Source organism: Xyrauchen texanus, chromosome 36 (genome assembly GCF_025860055.1).
Source record: "Xyrauchen texanus isolate HMW12.3.18 chromosome 36, RBS_HiC_50CHRs, whole genome shotgun sequence".
NCBI lineage: Eukaryota > Metazoa > Chordata > Actinopteri > Cypriniformes > Catostomidae > Xyrauchen > Xyrauchen texanus.
In genome coordinates this window covers 34422067-34439477 of record NC_068311.1, presented here as the reverse complement: position 1 = coordinate 34439477, position 17411 = coordinate 34422067, and the positions used below count along the sequence as shown (strand labels likewise).

The window sequence follows — 17411 nt, the reverse complement described above, 5'->3', positions numbered from 1 at the left end:
CTGAAGAGCAAAATAAGACATTTGCTTAATGGAATATTCCGGGTTCAATACAAGTTAAGCTCAGTAGACAGCCTTTGCGACATAATATTGATTACAATAATTACAATAATTTCCACTCGGCCGTCCTGTTCTATAAAAAAAGCAAAATCGAAGGCACAGTGAGGCACTTATAATGGAAGTGAATGGGGCCATGTGTTGAACGTTCAAACACTCACTATTTTTTCAAAAGAATAGCCAAAAGATGTAAACACTATATGTGTTAACTTGATTTTAGTTTGAGAAAATTGCTTAATAACTGTCAATTTTACATGAGGATGTAATAATGTCAACAAACACTCAAATCTTAAAATGACTGGAAAAATGACAATTTCAACAACTTTACTGCTCAGATAATTGTGTTTTAACAGAATTATTAATGGAAGTGCTTTTATAAAAGTATAAGCTTCACATTTCTGCCTTTAAACCTCCAAACATTGTCCCCATTCACTTCCACTTTAAGTGCCTCCTGGTAAACTCCAATTTAGATTTTGCTTTTAAAGAGAAGGATGAACGAGTTGAAATTATTTTTGCTTTAATCAACATTATGCAACACATTGTATTGAACCTGGAATATTCCTTTGAGTCTCGCTTATGAAGTTGCACTGTAAAAAGTGTTAACCTGCGATTGTTATCTAATGGAGTTATTTCAACCTGATCTAGCCCTTAAAAATTCATTTGAATGTTGTCGCTGCAACCGATGTATTCTGGTTGTTTTGGTCCTTTGACTTGAATAAAACCAGTTTATATGTAACCACATGAAGAATATTTTTAGGCTAACTTTTTTTAGTGTGCGCTCAGATTTGCCAAGATGTCATTAAAAGTCAGAGATCTCAATAGGAACTCAAACATTTCTTATAGCATTCTCCCAAGACTAAATGATCTGAGCTGTCCACATGAATTGCTCCCTACTATTTTAATTTCTCATCTAAGAAAAAGTCAATACTTTCATTCCTTGATATCCTTTACATGACAGCATCGTCTGCGCAATGCAATTCCTCTTGATATCTCTCCATGGACTAATCCTACAAATTCTGTTCAAGAATGCTTTTCCGGCATTCCCAAACATGCTATGCTTGTTGTTTCTCTCCCTGCCCCCTTTCATGCAGCGCCCCCGTCTTCCCTGCCCTGACCCCAGATGACCTTTGATTTGTCCTTGCCAGAAAAAGATGAAATACAGGCATGCTCTTACTGTGGGAAAAGTGAATGAGGCAGAGAACGACAAATATATGTGTGATGGATAGAACAGGAAAAAAGAGGAGGGGGCTTGTGAAAAAGGAGAAAAAACATGATCTTTGCTAGTTTCCCAGAGTCCCACATTGCCCAAGGGATGAGAGAAAATACCAAAGCTGCTGCTGGTATCGCAATGAAATTGGTTTGGCATTTTCTTTTTGAATGGATTAAAACAGTTTGAACAATTTACATAATCATAATCACATATCTACTTTGACTCTCCGACCACACCACTATCCTGTAAACACAGCCCACCTCCAGCATACACACTGCAAAAAAGTTTTTTTTTTTTTTTTTTGAGTTTTTGGTCTCATTTTCTATAAAAAAAATATCTAAACATACTTAAAACAAGAAAACATGACTTGAGAAGCAGAATGGCATCAGATTAAGTCTTGTTTTCAGAGAAAACCCTATTGGCAAATAGTTTATCATTTTGTTTATAAGCATAATTGTTATTATTGTTATTAGAACTTTATTAATCCCCATGGGGCAGTTAATATAGGGGTAAATATTACTAAATGTTGTTGGTTTTATCTGAAAACAAGACAAAATATTGTGCTTTTCTTTTTCTTTAATGCAGTGCAAAACTAATAAGAAGCGAAATGAATAAACATAGTGTACATTTATGCTAAAAGACTTTTGAAACTAGCAAAATATGTCATAACTAAAACAATTATGGATCTTCAAACTAGACAAAAATGCTTAAAGGAAGACATGTTTAATTTTTTCAGAAGCATGGAAAATTAAGCAATTTATTGCAGCTTTGTAATCACTTGAAACAATTCTCACATCAAATAAATCGTTTTTCAAATGAGCTCAAAATAGGGCTGGGATAAACTATTATTTTTTAAACGATTAATCTAGCGATTATTTTTTCGGTGCATCGATTAATCTAACGATTCATTTTTCCAGTCCGATTCGATTATCTCCCCATTAATTGACTAATAGCAATTTATACATGTTGATTTACATATCTCAATGAAAAAAAAAATTAATTCCTTAACATATGTTTATTGCTCTTAAAATTCCAAAATAAAAGACTATACAAGTGCAAAGTAATGCATTCTTAGTCAGAGGTAGCATTCAATAAAACCTTGAAGCCTTGAAAACACATAGGCCTAGCTTACTGAAAACGTGCATCTTGTAATTCTTCTTTCAGATTAAAATAACAACAACTTGATGTCTAGCATTCAATAAAAAAATTAAAAGGTCACCCAAAATACTTGTTTAGAGCAATTGAAAGAATACAGTAATCAATGTAAACTTGAGGGCTTTAAGCTAATACAGAAGTGCTTTTCCAACAATAAATAAATAAAAATGAACAGCGACAGTGTGAGCCAGCAGCCTGTCATGGCGTCCTTCCTGAACCAACAGAATTGAACATTTATGTTGAAAACACATAGTTCTAGCTTACTGAAAAAAGTGCATCTTTTAATTCTTCATTCACATAAAAATAACAACAACATATAGTAGTAATACACTCTGCCACTCACCTTTTTCTTAAACTCAAAAATAAAATTCAAGTAAAAGTGTACAAGAGCAAAATAATGCATTCTGATGTCTAGCATTCAATAAAAAAATAAAAAGGTCACCCAGCCACCCTTTCTTAGAGCTATTGAAAGAATACAGTAACTATTGTAAACTTGGAGGCTTCAAGCTAATACAGAAAGTGCTTTTCCAACAAAAAATTAATAATGAAAATAAATATTCAGAATTCAACATTTATGTTGAACATACTGAAAAAAAGCATCTTCATTCATTTTCCCTTTGCTTGATTAAAAACAGGCTAATTATTTATAAAGTCATTTACAAATCCATTATAAAGCATTAATAAGCAGTTATAACATGCAAAAAGAGCAACTTATATCTGCCAAATAATGAGCCATTTTACCTTACATGTTAGAAATGCTTAAAAACACTTATTAAACATTAGTAACCTAGGAAAATGTACCTTAATGTAAAGTAGACATTCTGCAAGAAACATTCAGCCATGGTGACAAGAGGTTGGGGAAAGAAATACATATTCTATTAATATACTGGTAACATTACAGCAATGTTCCCTTTGTTAAGGGTTTATAAAGAAGGATGTTAATGACTACTAAGTAATTTACAAATGAATTATAAATATTGATATGCTGTTATAAGGAACATGCATAAAAAGGGTGTGTCGTGCAATACCCGTGAAACAGTGAGCCATTGTGACTTGTAATAAATGCTTAATAACATTTATTAACATCAGTAACCTTTAAAAATGTACTTTATTGTAAAGTGGACACATGAAGAATTTATTAAGCAGTTGCCAACTTGTTATAAATGCTTAATAACAATTATTCAACATTAACTACCTATGAAAATGTGCTATATTGTAAAGTGGACACATGAAGCATTTATTAAGCATTTACCAACTTGTTATAAATGCTTAATAACACTTATTCAACATTAGTAACCTATGAAAATGCGCTATATTGTAAAGTGGACACATGAAGCATTTATTAAGCATTTGCAAACTTGTTATAAATGCTTAATAACACTTATTCAACATTAACCTATGAAAATATGCTATATTGTAAAGTGGACACATATGAAGCATTTATTAAGCATTTGCCAACTTGTTATAAATGCTTAATAACACTTATTCAACATTAGTAACCTATGAAAATTTACTTTTAATTTAAAGTGGACACATATTGAATAATTTATTAAGAGGTTGCCATCATTTGAAACATGTACATTAAGTTCAGTATGGTTTAATGTTCATAAGGCTTTATTATATGATATATGATGTGAATGAGCAAGGAAACCATAAAAGTGTTATTGTAGAGGACTTTAGGAAACTGGGACTAGGTACATTATTCTTTTGACATCAACGTGACAAGGAAAGTGACAACACAAGTGAGATAAGACATTACAGTAATTAATACTTCAGCAAAAGGGCATAATCCCACCTTTTAATGTCATCATAATAGTCTATTTTTTGCTGCATTGTGACATAAATAATGACCTAAAGCATTTTATATTTTTTATTTAAAGTATGAATATGTGTTTATTAAGTATTTATAACACATGAGAATGCTCACTATTTAGCAAGTATTGAATGAAGGTTGCCCTTTTTATGCATGTTACAGTAAATGCATATAAATGATTAATAAAACATTTGTAAATGACTTATTAGACATTAATGAAAACAAAGGGAAAATTAATGTAAAGAGTTTCCATAATAAGATATGGACATTTTGCTTCTCAGGTAAATTGCCTTGATGATATTAAACGTTTATAGATTTTTACTGAAAAACAATTGATTGTTAGCAGTGACACATCAGTCAAAGCAAACCTTTGTAACAGTGCATTTTACACCGCTTGCGACCGCATACAGTAAACAACATAATTAGCAACTAATTGCTTTAAGACTGAGGTTCAGGCCTTGTAAAGCAGCACATTAAAAGAATCGCTCGGCTCATTTTACAGTTAAACAGTTTAAAATGCTGACTGAGGTTAATAGTTGTTTTACCCTCGAGTAGCATGACTCCTCCTTGCCTCGGCAACATGCAACAGAACGGCAGTGTTTAGGTTGTTACGAATGCACCACTGTGTGTTTTTGACTAATATGTGCGAGCTGTACTTGTGTTGGAATTGGAGGAACTCTGAGGCTGTTTTTCCGTACTGTCTAATGCATTTCCGTGCTGTCTATTATTCAGACAAACACAATAAACACACGGACATAATGGAGTTCTGCAAAAGGAATGTATTGGGATTTTGAACTAAAAACATTTTTGAACACAGTTCCCAATAGGAGTTTAATGATTCTCAATATGATAAATTCCATCAGAAGGAATTAAACTCCTCTATCTACCATTGTGTTTTCCTGTCACTGTCCAATAGCATGGCATTATGCCAATGCAAGTACAATTCTCAAAAATATTACACAATATCCGAGAGAGTTCAAAAGCAGGGTTCCAGAAGTAAATAACCCATTACTTTACTTCACAGAGAGATAGATTAAGATTGATAGATGCTAGCGTATATAACTTTCAAAACAGACATAGCAAATGGTCTGAGGGAGTCAAGCGATCATAAATGCTTCTGTAGAACCCACAATTTGGTGTGATTTGAACTTCATTTTTAAAAAGTGGTGTTTAATAGCCAGTCTTAGCTGAAGACCTACCCATAATCCTGAAGTTAGATCCACCAATCAGAGAAGTCAACCCTTTAAACTTAATGGACTTGCCAGCGAGTCCAAATGGGGGTGCTATATCACGAAAAAGAATTACGCTTAAAACGTTAACGTTTCCATATAGATAAGTCAGGCATATGAGAAATCTTTTAAAAGATTAGAATCTGAACTTTTAAGAGACAGCCATCACTTCTGTATTTATGTTACTTAAAATAGCAAAATAAGGCCTCAAAACATTTGCATTGAAAACAAGTGTGTATGGGGTAGAAATATTTATATGAAAATTCCTTCATATAGCACATAAATAGACAAATCATATATCAAATGAAAGCTCTCATTCTCAGAAATAATCCCAAAGTGAAATATGATTTCTGTAAGTCTTCAAATACAAATGTCTCTTTTATGCTCATATAACTGCTGATGTAAGCCACAAATAGCTAAAAACTTTATATCTGCTTTTACCTTACAAAGTTCTCGAAAAAATGTGCCATAGTTTACTTGTCGTGAGCTTGCTTGTCTGAATAATCAAACGTTATATCTTAGATATCTACAATAAATTATGCCATCCAGAAGGAAAATCATGTTAAACAAATAATCAGAATATATTTTTTCTACTATTGATAATGGAAAGTTTACAAAGGGGAGGATCTCAGCTTTCTAATGACACTAAGATTGTGCTTCTAGTCCACTCAGAGGCCGAGATATTCTGTGAAACAATAAGGGTGGTGCTTAAACAGAAAATTAGACCGAATGTCTATGGACACGCACATCTGTGAGGGCTAAACTGTGTTAGAGCGCCACCTACATTTCAGATCTGGATATTGTGATGGAATGAGATGGAGAATTCTTTTTTTTTTTTCTAGTGTTTTCTGCCACCTAGTGGAATAAAATTAGACTTTTCAAAGTGAGGTAGAGTGAACAGAGCCAAAATTACATGTATACAAATTTAGGATTTTTTTTATTTTTTATAATTTTTATTAATTTTTTCAAAAATGTTTTTGTGTATCATAAGATTATAAATGAATACAGTATTATTTTTGAATAATTGGAGTCTTTTTATTTTTCCTTTGGGCTGTTCTCTGAAAAATTAGACCAATTTTTTACAATTAGTCCAGAGTATGTGTGAATGGGGAGCTTTTACATTTCAATGTGAAAAATGTCAGACGGCAGCCCAAAAATCCACCGGAGTATAGAACAATTCCAAATTAAATAATAACGTTTCCTTACTCTCAAACTACTTAGATAATTGTATATATCTGAATATTTTGAAGTAAATTAAAAGATATTAATTTTATACTTAATTTAACTAATAACAGTTTCATTGTTTCATATGCTGAAGTTGTTGTTCATTCACATTAAAATAAAATTCTATTTTTATGTATTTTTGCTTTGAATCAAATGTTGCAGTGTGATACATCTCAGAGACGTTTGGGAAAATGAATGGGAAAAACAAGAATCAAATGGGCGGTCACTGTTGCACTCTAATATCTACTCTGAGAATCAAAATCAGGCAATTTCAGTTAATCTAGTGGGATTTTACTTGACTCTAATTTGATCCCGTTAGGTTTCCAAATTTGTACATAAATTAAAATAGGAATCTTGTACACATTACATTAGGATATTAAGCCCTGGGATTCCAAAATGTTTCACTAACATTCAAATGAAAAGCACAAACGTGCTTTGATTTCTTTTGTGGCATCATTCTCCTGTTTTTAGTCTCGACGACTTTTATTTTTCTGTTTTTCCTGTGTCCTCTTGTTTTTCTGATCTCTTATTGGAACATTATTGAATGAGGGAAAGAATACAAAGAACCAAAGTGAGGTGGCAGAGGAAGGCTGGGAGTTTTTAGCGAAATGGTATTTTCACAGCCAACAGCCAGAGACACATATGGAAATAATCAGATGTGAAACGCCTCTTGATAACATCACCAGCCATGCCATGTTCCTTTACGTCTCAAACTCAACTGTGTATTTGCCAGATGAAATTAGACACAATAAGTCTTGTATCGCACTTGCGATGGAAAATGGAAGAAAGTTTGTTTCATTCTCTAGTTTGAGAGAATAATTTTCTGGGACGTTGGCAAACACACAGACTCTCTCACGCAGCTATTTCCAGACCATAACTTCAACCGTTTCCAAAGTGTGTTGTTATTTCTGCTGCCCTGGATTGGAAACAGAGACGGCGGGAGAGAAACGCGTTTAAGACAAAGAGAGAAAGAAACTGAAAAAAGACACTCTACAGCACGTCTGACATAGGGCAACAGTGAAGTTCAGAATAGCATATTACCATACTCATTCTATTTCTGCAGTATGTGTACTTTGCACAGTATACCCAGATGGCATGCTACATTTGCACATTTGAGGAGTGGACAAAAGAGAACATCCCATAATGAAATGTGCTGAACTTGACCTCCCATTTCCAGTGTGACCAACAATATCAACTGCACATTTTAAACAGCTTTTTCATTACTTAATGGGACTGTGATAAAACATGTTTTACACTAAATGGATATGACATACATGTGAACTGTAGGCTAATGATAGGCTCATACGCAATAATATCCAAATAAACAATTTATTGGATTCCAAAGCCACTTTTTGTTTAGTCTTTTTTTAATGCTTTACTTATGTGCTAAAATAATGTAATACATTTTAATTATCTGTATTATTATTATTTTATAATATATATATATATATATATATATATATATATATATATACAATTTTAATATAACTATATTTATTTAATCATTATATACTGAATTATTGTGATTTGAGGGTCATTCTCAGCAAATATTTAGTATGTATGCTTTTCATTTGATTAATTAATTATATACCATGTCATTAATTTTCTTAAAAATCTTAATCGATTGACATCCCTTGTGTTTTGCATTGTTTTCATAAAATAGGTGGTTCTCTTACGAGAGGTTCTCTCGTATTGCGTAAGCTAGCTTACGCTACGGGAAAGATTAATCTTTTCTGAGATATTGAAGCCAAAAAATGATCCTTAATTTTTGTATCCATTGTCAACGCAGTGCGGCAGCTGCAGACCTTGAGCGGGCTAGCTAGCGAGCTCATAGGTTGCTCTGCGGCAACTGCTGCAGCCTATAGACGAGCTTGGGCAAACTCGCATCCAGTGAGAGGCGTCCGCGCGCTCACTGCATCAAAGCCTGCCAAAATGGGCGTGACTAGAGTGCATATAAGCGTAGTTCGTAGGCTGGAACCCTGATTTTCATCTCTTCAGCGAAGCTCTTCGCATCTCTGAACTGGAAGCCGCGTCGCCGTTCGAGGGGCATCAAGCAAGCGTGGACAGCGCTCGAAGAAGCCGGCCGTCTTCGCCACCTTCAGCCGTTCTGCGAGCTACGCCATCCGGCGACGTATCCTTTTTAAAGCAAGCTAGTTCTTACGAACTTCACAAAAGAGTACGAGCGTCTTTTTAAAGATGCCTTGCTCCACTTGCGCCTCATGCTGCGCCCCTCTCAGCACCGGAGACTGCCACGTCATCTGCGCTCTCTGCCTGGGACTGGGGCATGCAGAGCTCGCCCTCGCTGAAGGCGGATGCGATCTCTGCGAGGAGCTTCCGATGTCGACCCTGCGGGCTCGACTCGAAGCGCTGAGGACCGAAGCCACCGCGCCGCCTTCCATTCAGCCGCGCAGAAAAAAGCGCCGCTCTCAAAGGCTGCCGGAACCAGTGGTAGAAGCGATTGCCTCGCCGGAGCCCCTCCCTCGAGCATCGCCTTCACCCTCCCCGCCCACCCTGGATGCGCAGTTGCCGCCGAGCGGCTACTCTGCTGCCATCTCGGACGAAGAAGCGGAGGATAAGGGCTGTTCCATCATGGCTTCAGACAGCGAGGAGTGGTCAGGCTCACACGCCTCCTCCTCGGCCCAGGAATCCAGCAGGACCCGCGCCGGAGTCGAAGGGGAACTAACGCGCCTCCTCACACAGGCCGTCGACCGCCTCGGGCTCGAGTGGTCACCGCCCCCTGAGCAGGCTCCCAACAGACTCCACGCCGCACCTTTGCCTGCCCTCCGCGAGATGGCGGTCTAAACTGGTGCTCCCGTCTAAGGCCTGCAGAACTACTTCCGCCTGTGTTGGCCGCGCCTATATCGCCGCCGGCCAAGCCGCATCTGCTCTGCATTCCATGGCCGTCTTACAGACAGTGGCTGTTTCAGATCTGACTAGCCGACATGGGAGAAGCTGAACGCACTACGCGCCGCTCTCTCTGTCCGGTCTCTTCGGTTCCGCGGTGAGTGGCATTGTTGACAGTTTCTCGAAGCCCAAGCTATGAATCTCTTTCTGCCTCGTCACGCTAGCTCCTCTGCAGGCCGCCCACGTGACCAGCCTCCTGCACGAGCCTCTTCACAGCGCCCAGCTCAACAAGCCAGACTTCTCAGCGTCGACAGGGCGGCCGCCCTCGATCGCGCTCAGACAGCCGCCGCAGACCGCCGCCCCCCTGCGGGCCTCGGCCTAAGATTGTACTGAAACCTGAGCAACCGAAGTCCTCCTAGCGTTGTTGAGAAAACGACGGCTCAGTCCCGCCACGGCCGGACCACCGTCAAAGCTTCGCCCCCTGTCAGTCCCCTTCTCTCAGGCTACTGCAGTGGTGGATTCAGCAGCCAACAAGCCGGTGATACTACCCGTTTGCCTGCACTCAAACGCCGTTTTCACGGCGACCCAAAGAAATCTTGTAAAGAGTAAACATGCCTTGTGTAGAAAATGTGCCCACAATCCAGTGCTCACCCCTACACACAAGAATAACACATCCCGTGTCCCTATCAGAGCACAGTCACATAAGCGGTTACGACCCGCTCGAGTGTTATAGTTAATAAACGCGCCCATGAGCCCGTGCGCGCGCCCCTCCTCTGCCCGCTCTGTCACACGGCCAGCTGTATGTAAGTCCCGTACGCCCCCTGTCAGTCCCCTTCTCTCAGGCTACTGCAGTGGTGGATTCAGCAGCCAACAAGCCGGTGATATTACCCGCTTGCCTGCACTCAAACACCGTTTCCACGGCGACCCAAAATAAAGCCTTATGTGTAGAAAATGTGCCCACAATCCAGTGTTCACCCCTACACACAAGCATTACACGTCCCGTGTCCCTATCAGAGCATACTCACATAAAGCGGTTACGACCCGCTCGAGTGTTAGGGTTAATAAGCGCGCCCATTCTCTGGCCGCTCTGTCACACGACCAGCCTTATGTGTAGAAAATGTGCCCACAATCCAGTGTTCACCTCTACACACAAGCATTACACGTTCCGTGTCCCCATCAGAGCACACTCAAAAGCGGTTACGAACCACTCGAGTGTTAGAGTCAATAAATGCGCTCACGAATACGTGCGCGCGCCCATTCTCTGCCCGCTCTGTCACACGGCCAGCAAACGCTTCTCTGTATGTAAGTCCCGTGCCCGTGGCTATGACTGCGCATCACTTAACAGACGTGACTCTTTCCCCATTCACCTCAATCGGGAAGTCACTCACAGAACAGCCTGTCCATGCTGTCTGCGAGCAGTCCAGCATAAGCACAGTAAGCGCGCTCACACATTCTGTTCAGCGTGCTGTGTGCGGCAATCAGAGCGATTTGGCCATTCACCCTCTAACATTACGCTTCAAAGCGTGGGAAGATATTCCAGGGATATCCGAATGGGTGTTAAGCACAATAAAACAGGGCTATTTGCTACAGTTCGATCGCGTCCTCCTTGCTTCAGAGCGCGGCTCGAAACTACTTTGAACACGGAAGCAGCGTGCATGCTTCGTTCAGAAATAGCAAACCTTCTGTGCAAAAGGGCCATAGAGAGAGTGCCGCCTCCCCTGAGCGAGTCGGGGTTTTACAGCCGTTATTTTCTTGTCCCCAAGAAAGACGACGGCCTCAGACCAATATTAGATCTCAGGGTTTTGAACAAAGCGCTTGCAAAAAGACCGTTCAAAATGCTTACAACCAGCAAACTCCTCGCGCATGTGCGCCAGGGGGACTGGTTTATTTCTCTCGATCTGAAAAATGCATACTTTCAGATTCAGATAAATCCCCGTCACAGGCCATTCTTGAGATTCGCCTTCGACGGCCAGGTTTATCAATACACCGTCCTTCCGTTCGGCCTGTCCTTAGCACCCCGTACTTTCACGAAGTGCATGGACGCGGCGCTCGCACCCCTGCGGAGTCAGGGTTTGCGAATTCTGAACTATTTGGACGATTGGCTGATTTTGGCACAATCACATACGGAGCTTCTGTCTCACAGGACAGTTCTCCTCAGTCATCTGAACAGTTTGGGCCTTGCAGTCAATTGGACCAAGAGCTCACTACAGCCCAGTCAGGCAATTTCCTTCCTTGGAATAGAACTAGACTCAGTGGCAATGACGGCTCGCTTATCTACACAGCGCGCGCGCCGTGTGCAGCGACTAGCCGCGTCATTTCAGATGAACAGCCTCACACCTCTGAAGAAATTTCAGAGAGTGCTAGGCTACATGGCCTCAGCCGCAGTACTTCAGCTGGGTTTACTGCACATGCGCCCGCTTCAGCATTGACTAAACACCCGCGCGTCTCGCCGGGCTTGGGCCACAGGCCGCCAGCCCATCAAGGTGACTCAGACCTGTATTTCAGCTCTGCAGCCCTGGATAGTGGCCGAATGGTATCAGCGGGGAGTGACAATGGGAGCTGTATCTCGCCGAAAAGTCATCTCGACAGACACGTTCAACACGGGTTGGGGCGCGGTCTGCGAGGGCTCTCCGGTTTTCGGCTATGGTCAGTTCAGGAAAAGCTCCTTCACATAAATTGTCTGGAAATGATAGCGGTCGAGTACGCGCTCATGCGCTTTCTCCCGGTCATTCAGGGTCACCACGTCCTGGTCCGTTCGGACAACAGATCTGTGGTATCCTACCTAAACCGTCAGGGCGGTGTCAGATCCAGGAACCTCTTCCATCTGACGAAACGCATACTGAGTTGGTCCCAGTGCCACCGGCGCTCGCTGAGGGCGACGCACGTGCCAGGCCACCTGAACGACGGCCCGGACAGACTGTCCAGAGACAATATTCCCCCAGGGGAATGGTCCCTGCACGCTCAAACAGTCCAGACGTTATGGCACCTATTCGGCAGAGCAGAGATAGACCTCTTTGCGTCCAAAGAGAACTCTCACTGCCCAATATTTTTTCGAAAAGCGAGGACGCGCTGGCCCAGGACTGGCCCAGACGCCCGCTTTACGCCTTCCCTCCCTTCTCGCTATTGCCACAGGTAATGCAGAGGATCAGGGAAACGTGTCACTCGGTGCTCCTCATAGCCCCGCGTTGGGAGAATCAGACATGGTTCCCGGAGCTTACGCAGCTGTCACTGACAGCGCCGTGGCCCATCCCAGTGAGAGCAGATCTCCTCTCTCAAGCTCGCGGCACAATCTGGCATCCCCACCCAGAGCGCTGGGCGCTGCATGCGTGGGTGATCAACGACTACCCATCGCTCTGCCAGAAGGAGTAATAAACACCATCATACATGCTAGAGCCCCTTCCACGAGAAGACTCTATGCGTCAAAATGGTCTGTGTTCTCAAAATGGTGCACCGACAGAGACCTGGACCCGCGGACATGTGGGGTGTCGTCGCTGCTCGTATTTCTACAAGAGCTGCTGGATAAGGGCAGATCCCCATCCACGCTCAAAGTGTATGTGGCGGCCGTTGCGGCGTTCGCTGAACCCCTGCACGGCCAGTCATGGGGTAAAAACGAGCTGGTCATCCGCTTCCTCAGGGGAGCTAGAAGGATGAACCCCCCGTGCCCCCCATCGGTTCCTATCTGGGATCTTTCTATAGTTCTCGAAACTATGAAAGCCTCCCCCTTTCGAACCACTTCAATCCATGGATTTGAAATACCTTTCACTCAAAACCATTTTTCTGACTGCCCTGTCATCAGTCAAACGTGTGGGAGACCTGTCTGTCAGCGCTGCGTGTCTTGAGTTTGGACCAAGTGACTCCAAGGTCATTTTAAAGCCTAGACACGGCTATGTTCCCAAGGTGATCGGTACTCCTTTCAGAGCACAGGTCATTTCCCTATCGGCGCTGCCAGCACCCGATAGCGAACGCGACGCCAAACTCCTTTGCCCGGTCAGAGCACTGAGATTGTATACTGCACGCTCCGCCGCTTTCAGACGCTCTGAGCAGCTTTTCATTTCGTTCAGAGGGCGCACCAAAGGTCTCGCCGCCTCGAAACAGACACTATCTAGATGGATAGTGGACGCTATTGCTGCTGCATACGCGTCAAGAGACCTGCCATGCCCGTAGGGCATTAGGGCTCACTCCACTAGAAGCATGGCATCCTCGTGGGCATGGTCCAGCGGGATTTCCATTCACGACATATGTGTGGCAGCGGGATGGACTTCCCCCTCCACCTTTGTCAGATTTTACAATATGGAAGTGCCCGCTCTGCAGGCAAAACTACTAGCGGTTTAATACGCTACAGCTCCCCTGGTGAGCTGCACTGATGGGACACATTCCACACAGACCGGCACCGGCGCTCTGTCGTTCCCTTCCCACTATGTGCTTATGTATTACACAATCAATGACCCGCATTCTTGCCGGCCAAATATTATTTCCCCACTCATAAGGGCTCCCCCGGGTCCCCCCTTAATTCCCTGGGGCTCATACAGTGGATGCTTGGCGCGCACTTCGTTGACAATGGGTTCCCGTAGCGTAAGCTAGCTTACGCAATACGAGAGAACCTCTCGTAAGAGAACGTATCGGTTACCTAACGTAACCTCGGTTCTCTCTAGATGAGGGAACGAGTATTGCGTAGCCGGCCGTGCTTTTCGCTTCAGTCAATGAAAACCAGGGTTCCAGCCTACGAACTACGCTTATATGCACTCTAGTCACGCCCATTTTGGCGGGCTTTGATGCAGTGAGCGCGTGGACGCCTCTCATTGGATGCGAGTTCGCCCAAGCTCGTCTATAGGCTGCAGCAGTTGCCGCAGAGCAACCTATGAGCTCGCTAGCTAGCCCGCTCAAGGTCTGCAGCTGCCGCACTGCGTTGACAATGGATACAAAAATTAAAGATAATTTTTTGGCTTCAATATCTCAGAAAAGATGAATCTTTCCCGTAGCGTAAGCTAGCTTACGCAATACTCGTTCCCTCATCTAGAGAGAACCGAGGTTACGTTAGGTAACCGATACGTTTATTATGTTTTGAATATTTCATGTTTTTGAGTTTATAAATGAATATAAAGTATGAAAAAATACTAAGAAATACATAAAATAGACCTTTGGTTCTCTGGAGGAGGAGGGTTTCAGAGAAATAAAATAATTGTAGCACGCTGCAGTAAAACCAGCTTATCTGCAACCAACTGAGGAAATTCAAATTTTAGAAAAGAGAAATTAAGCAAGTTCATTGGCTAACCGGAGACATGTTCATAAAACCTATCTGCTTTTAATTTTTTATGCTCACATGAACCCACTTATTTCACACTTGAAACAACTTTTTCACACCCACATGATTTACACTGTAAATGAATGAATAAATTAATGTCAAAACAGGGGTCTCAGACTTATACTACCCAGGGGTCACTAGTCAGGTGGTGTTCTCCATTGGGGGTCAGTTAAACAACTGTAACAAATATAAGAGTTGTAATTATATGTATATAGTTACTGGTGCAGTTATGCAGTTTGAATACAACTTGGCACATAATTATACCTAAAAATAGTTTTGGCAGATGTGAGCACAGGTGTTTTTTGACATCAACTAGGCTGCAAATATGCATTTACATTTGTGTTCTAGGCCTGTAATAAGGCATGTGAAAAAAAGATCACTTCAAACAAATGAGAGGGCCAAATTTGGCCAATGGGCTGTTAGTTTAAGGCCTCTGGTATAGATACCATTTTTTTCTTCGTTTTCATCCCTGAGGAAGTGAATTCCTGTCCATAAACATAAAAAAACACTGTTTCAAAAGTATAGCCAAAACATGATTTTTGGATGCATCACAATTATGTTTCATGCTAATCGACATTATGCCACAAATGCTGTCGATGGAGCACTACTTGTGTTGAACCTGGAACATTTATTTAAGAATGAAGCTTTATGTTGATGTTTTACAGTGAGAATGTGGATGTTGGTTGGTTTGTTGGTAAAAAAGTAGCTTTAACCATGTCACACACAGTCCGAATGTTAATGCGTGTTGTTTTATTTGTGTTTTAGTTCCGGATTCATCACCAGAGAATGTCACTGCTGTGGTGAACGGGACAGAAGTTCTGCTGAGATGGTCGGAACCTTCTGGAAAGATAAATGGGCAGCTGCAGGGATACATGATGGAGTACTGTGCTCCTCATATGCAACAGGTTAACATACAACACACACTCATACTTAGCCCAGTCTCTGTGATTTACATGTGATGTCAGTTCCAGACATTTATCGAGTCAGCATTGCTCATGCTCTTTGTGGAGCTTTGAGTTGAGCTGTGACTGCTGTGATTAGCACCTAACAGGCTTTGACATGGTTGCAATGTAGGAGTCATTCACCTCATCCTGTGAATCACTGAACGTGGTCATACCGTGGTATTCTTTGAAGTACTTTGGAATACCATTTTTACCATTTCATTATTAACAATAGCTTATAAACTTTTAAAGACAGACCTACTGTGAGCTCTGGAGTTGTTAATCAATGGTATATGCTGCTTTTGAAGACATCATTCCATTTTATTTCAATATTTATTGTTTATTAAAACCGTGATTAATAATGGAATTCTAAAGAGAAAGATCCACCAATCAGAGAATCGCAGCCAGTAAAGCGTACCAAAAGAGCTCTGCAGTGACAGCCTATTTCCAAGACACACTATGATGACGCAATCGAGACCATCTCACTACACTCTCAAACTACTTGCATATTTGAAAATATCAGAGCATTTTGCAATGTAGTTTTTATTAGGACTGTTGATTTAACATGTTTACTCAGTGTGATTAAGTATATTAAAAATACTGTGTTAAAAAATTAACTTGAGTAATCATGTCCCCAGACTGAAATAAGGAAGATTCCGGAGTAATTTAAGTTTGTAGTACCACTTATATTCTCCAGGGGGCAGTAAGCGAAACTCCAGCTCTATAGGCAACACACAGCTTGTTCAGAGAACAAACCAACCCTTTAGCAGACAGAACAATACTTCCATGGTACAATCACAGTATTGTTTTATAAAGGAAGTCAAGTGTGTTCCTTACAGTTTGTTTAGGATTTATCTGTGCATGTTATTCCAAAGAAACTTTCCAAAAACTTTACACTACTTTTTTTACTGACCAGTTCACTTTCGTCTGTTTCTGTAGGTTGTGGTGGACATGGGTTTGGACACAGAACTGTTTCTCAATCTGTCTGCCCCCCAATCCAATGTGTCCTTCAGAGTGTGTGCGTACACTGGTGCGGGACAGGGGCCCTGGACACCCCTCCAAACCATCACACTTACATCTTCAGGTGAGACAACAGGCAGCCAATAAACATGTAGATGATGCGTAATGTGTCTCTGGAGGTTACAATTTTTGGTTAAAATATATATGAATGTATAAGTGAATACCTGTTATTGTTATTGGAGATTATTTATTTTAAGTTTCACCACTTCGAATCTGAAGCGCAAATATCACATGCCATTGTGGCACGCATTATAACAATAATAGATTTGGCAAAATGCAGCTTGAAAGAGTTTTAGATGGAACTCGTCACATTGCAGGACAAAAATATTAAATGTCAACTACCCAAACACATACGTATATTATATATTGTTAATGGTCTTTTCTCTCAATATTTTGCAGAAATGCTGCTTCCCTCTAGAGGTGAGTCTGTCTCTCTCTCTCTCTCTCTCACACACACACACACACACACACACACACACACACACACACACACACACACACACACAAAGAAAAGTTATTATATTTTATATTATTATATTATACATCATATTATTATTTTATATTATATATTAGATTATATTTTGGATTATAATATATATTATTAATTTATATTATTATA

General features: G+C 41.1%; 1 protein-coding gene across 1 annotated transcript in view; it reads left to right on the top strand.

The window, feature by feature from the left end:
- LOC127629665 (tyrosine-protein kinase receptor UFO) overlaps positions 1–17411 on the top strand; it is a 93060-nt gene that overhangs the window by 39013 nt on the left and 36636 nt on the right. Inside the window, exons 8-10 of the mRNA XM_052106868.1 lie at positions 15597–15736; positions 16712–16856; positions 17192–17212. Coding sequence (XP_051962828.1) covers positions 15597–15736; positions 16712–16856; positions 17192–17212 — 306 coding nt within the window. The remainder of the gene's footprint in view (positions 1–15596; positions 15737–16711; positions 16857–17191; positions 17213–17411) is intronic.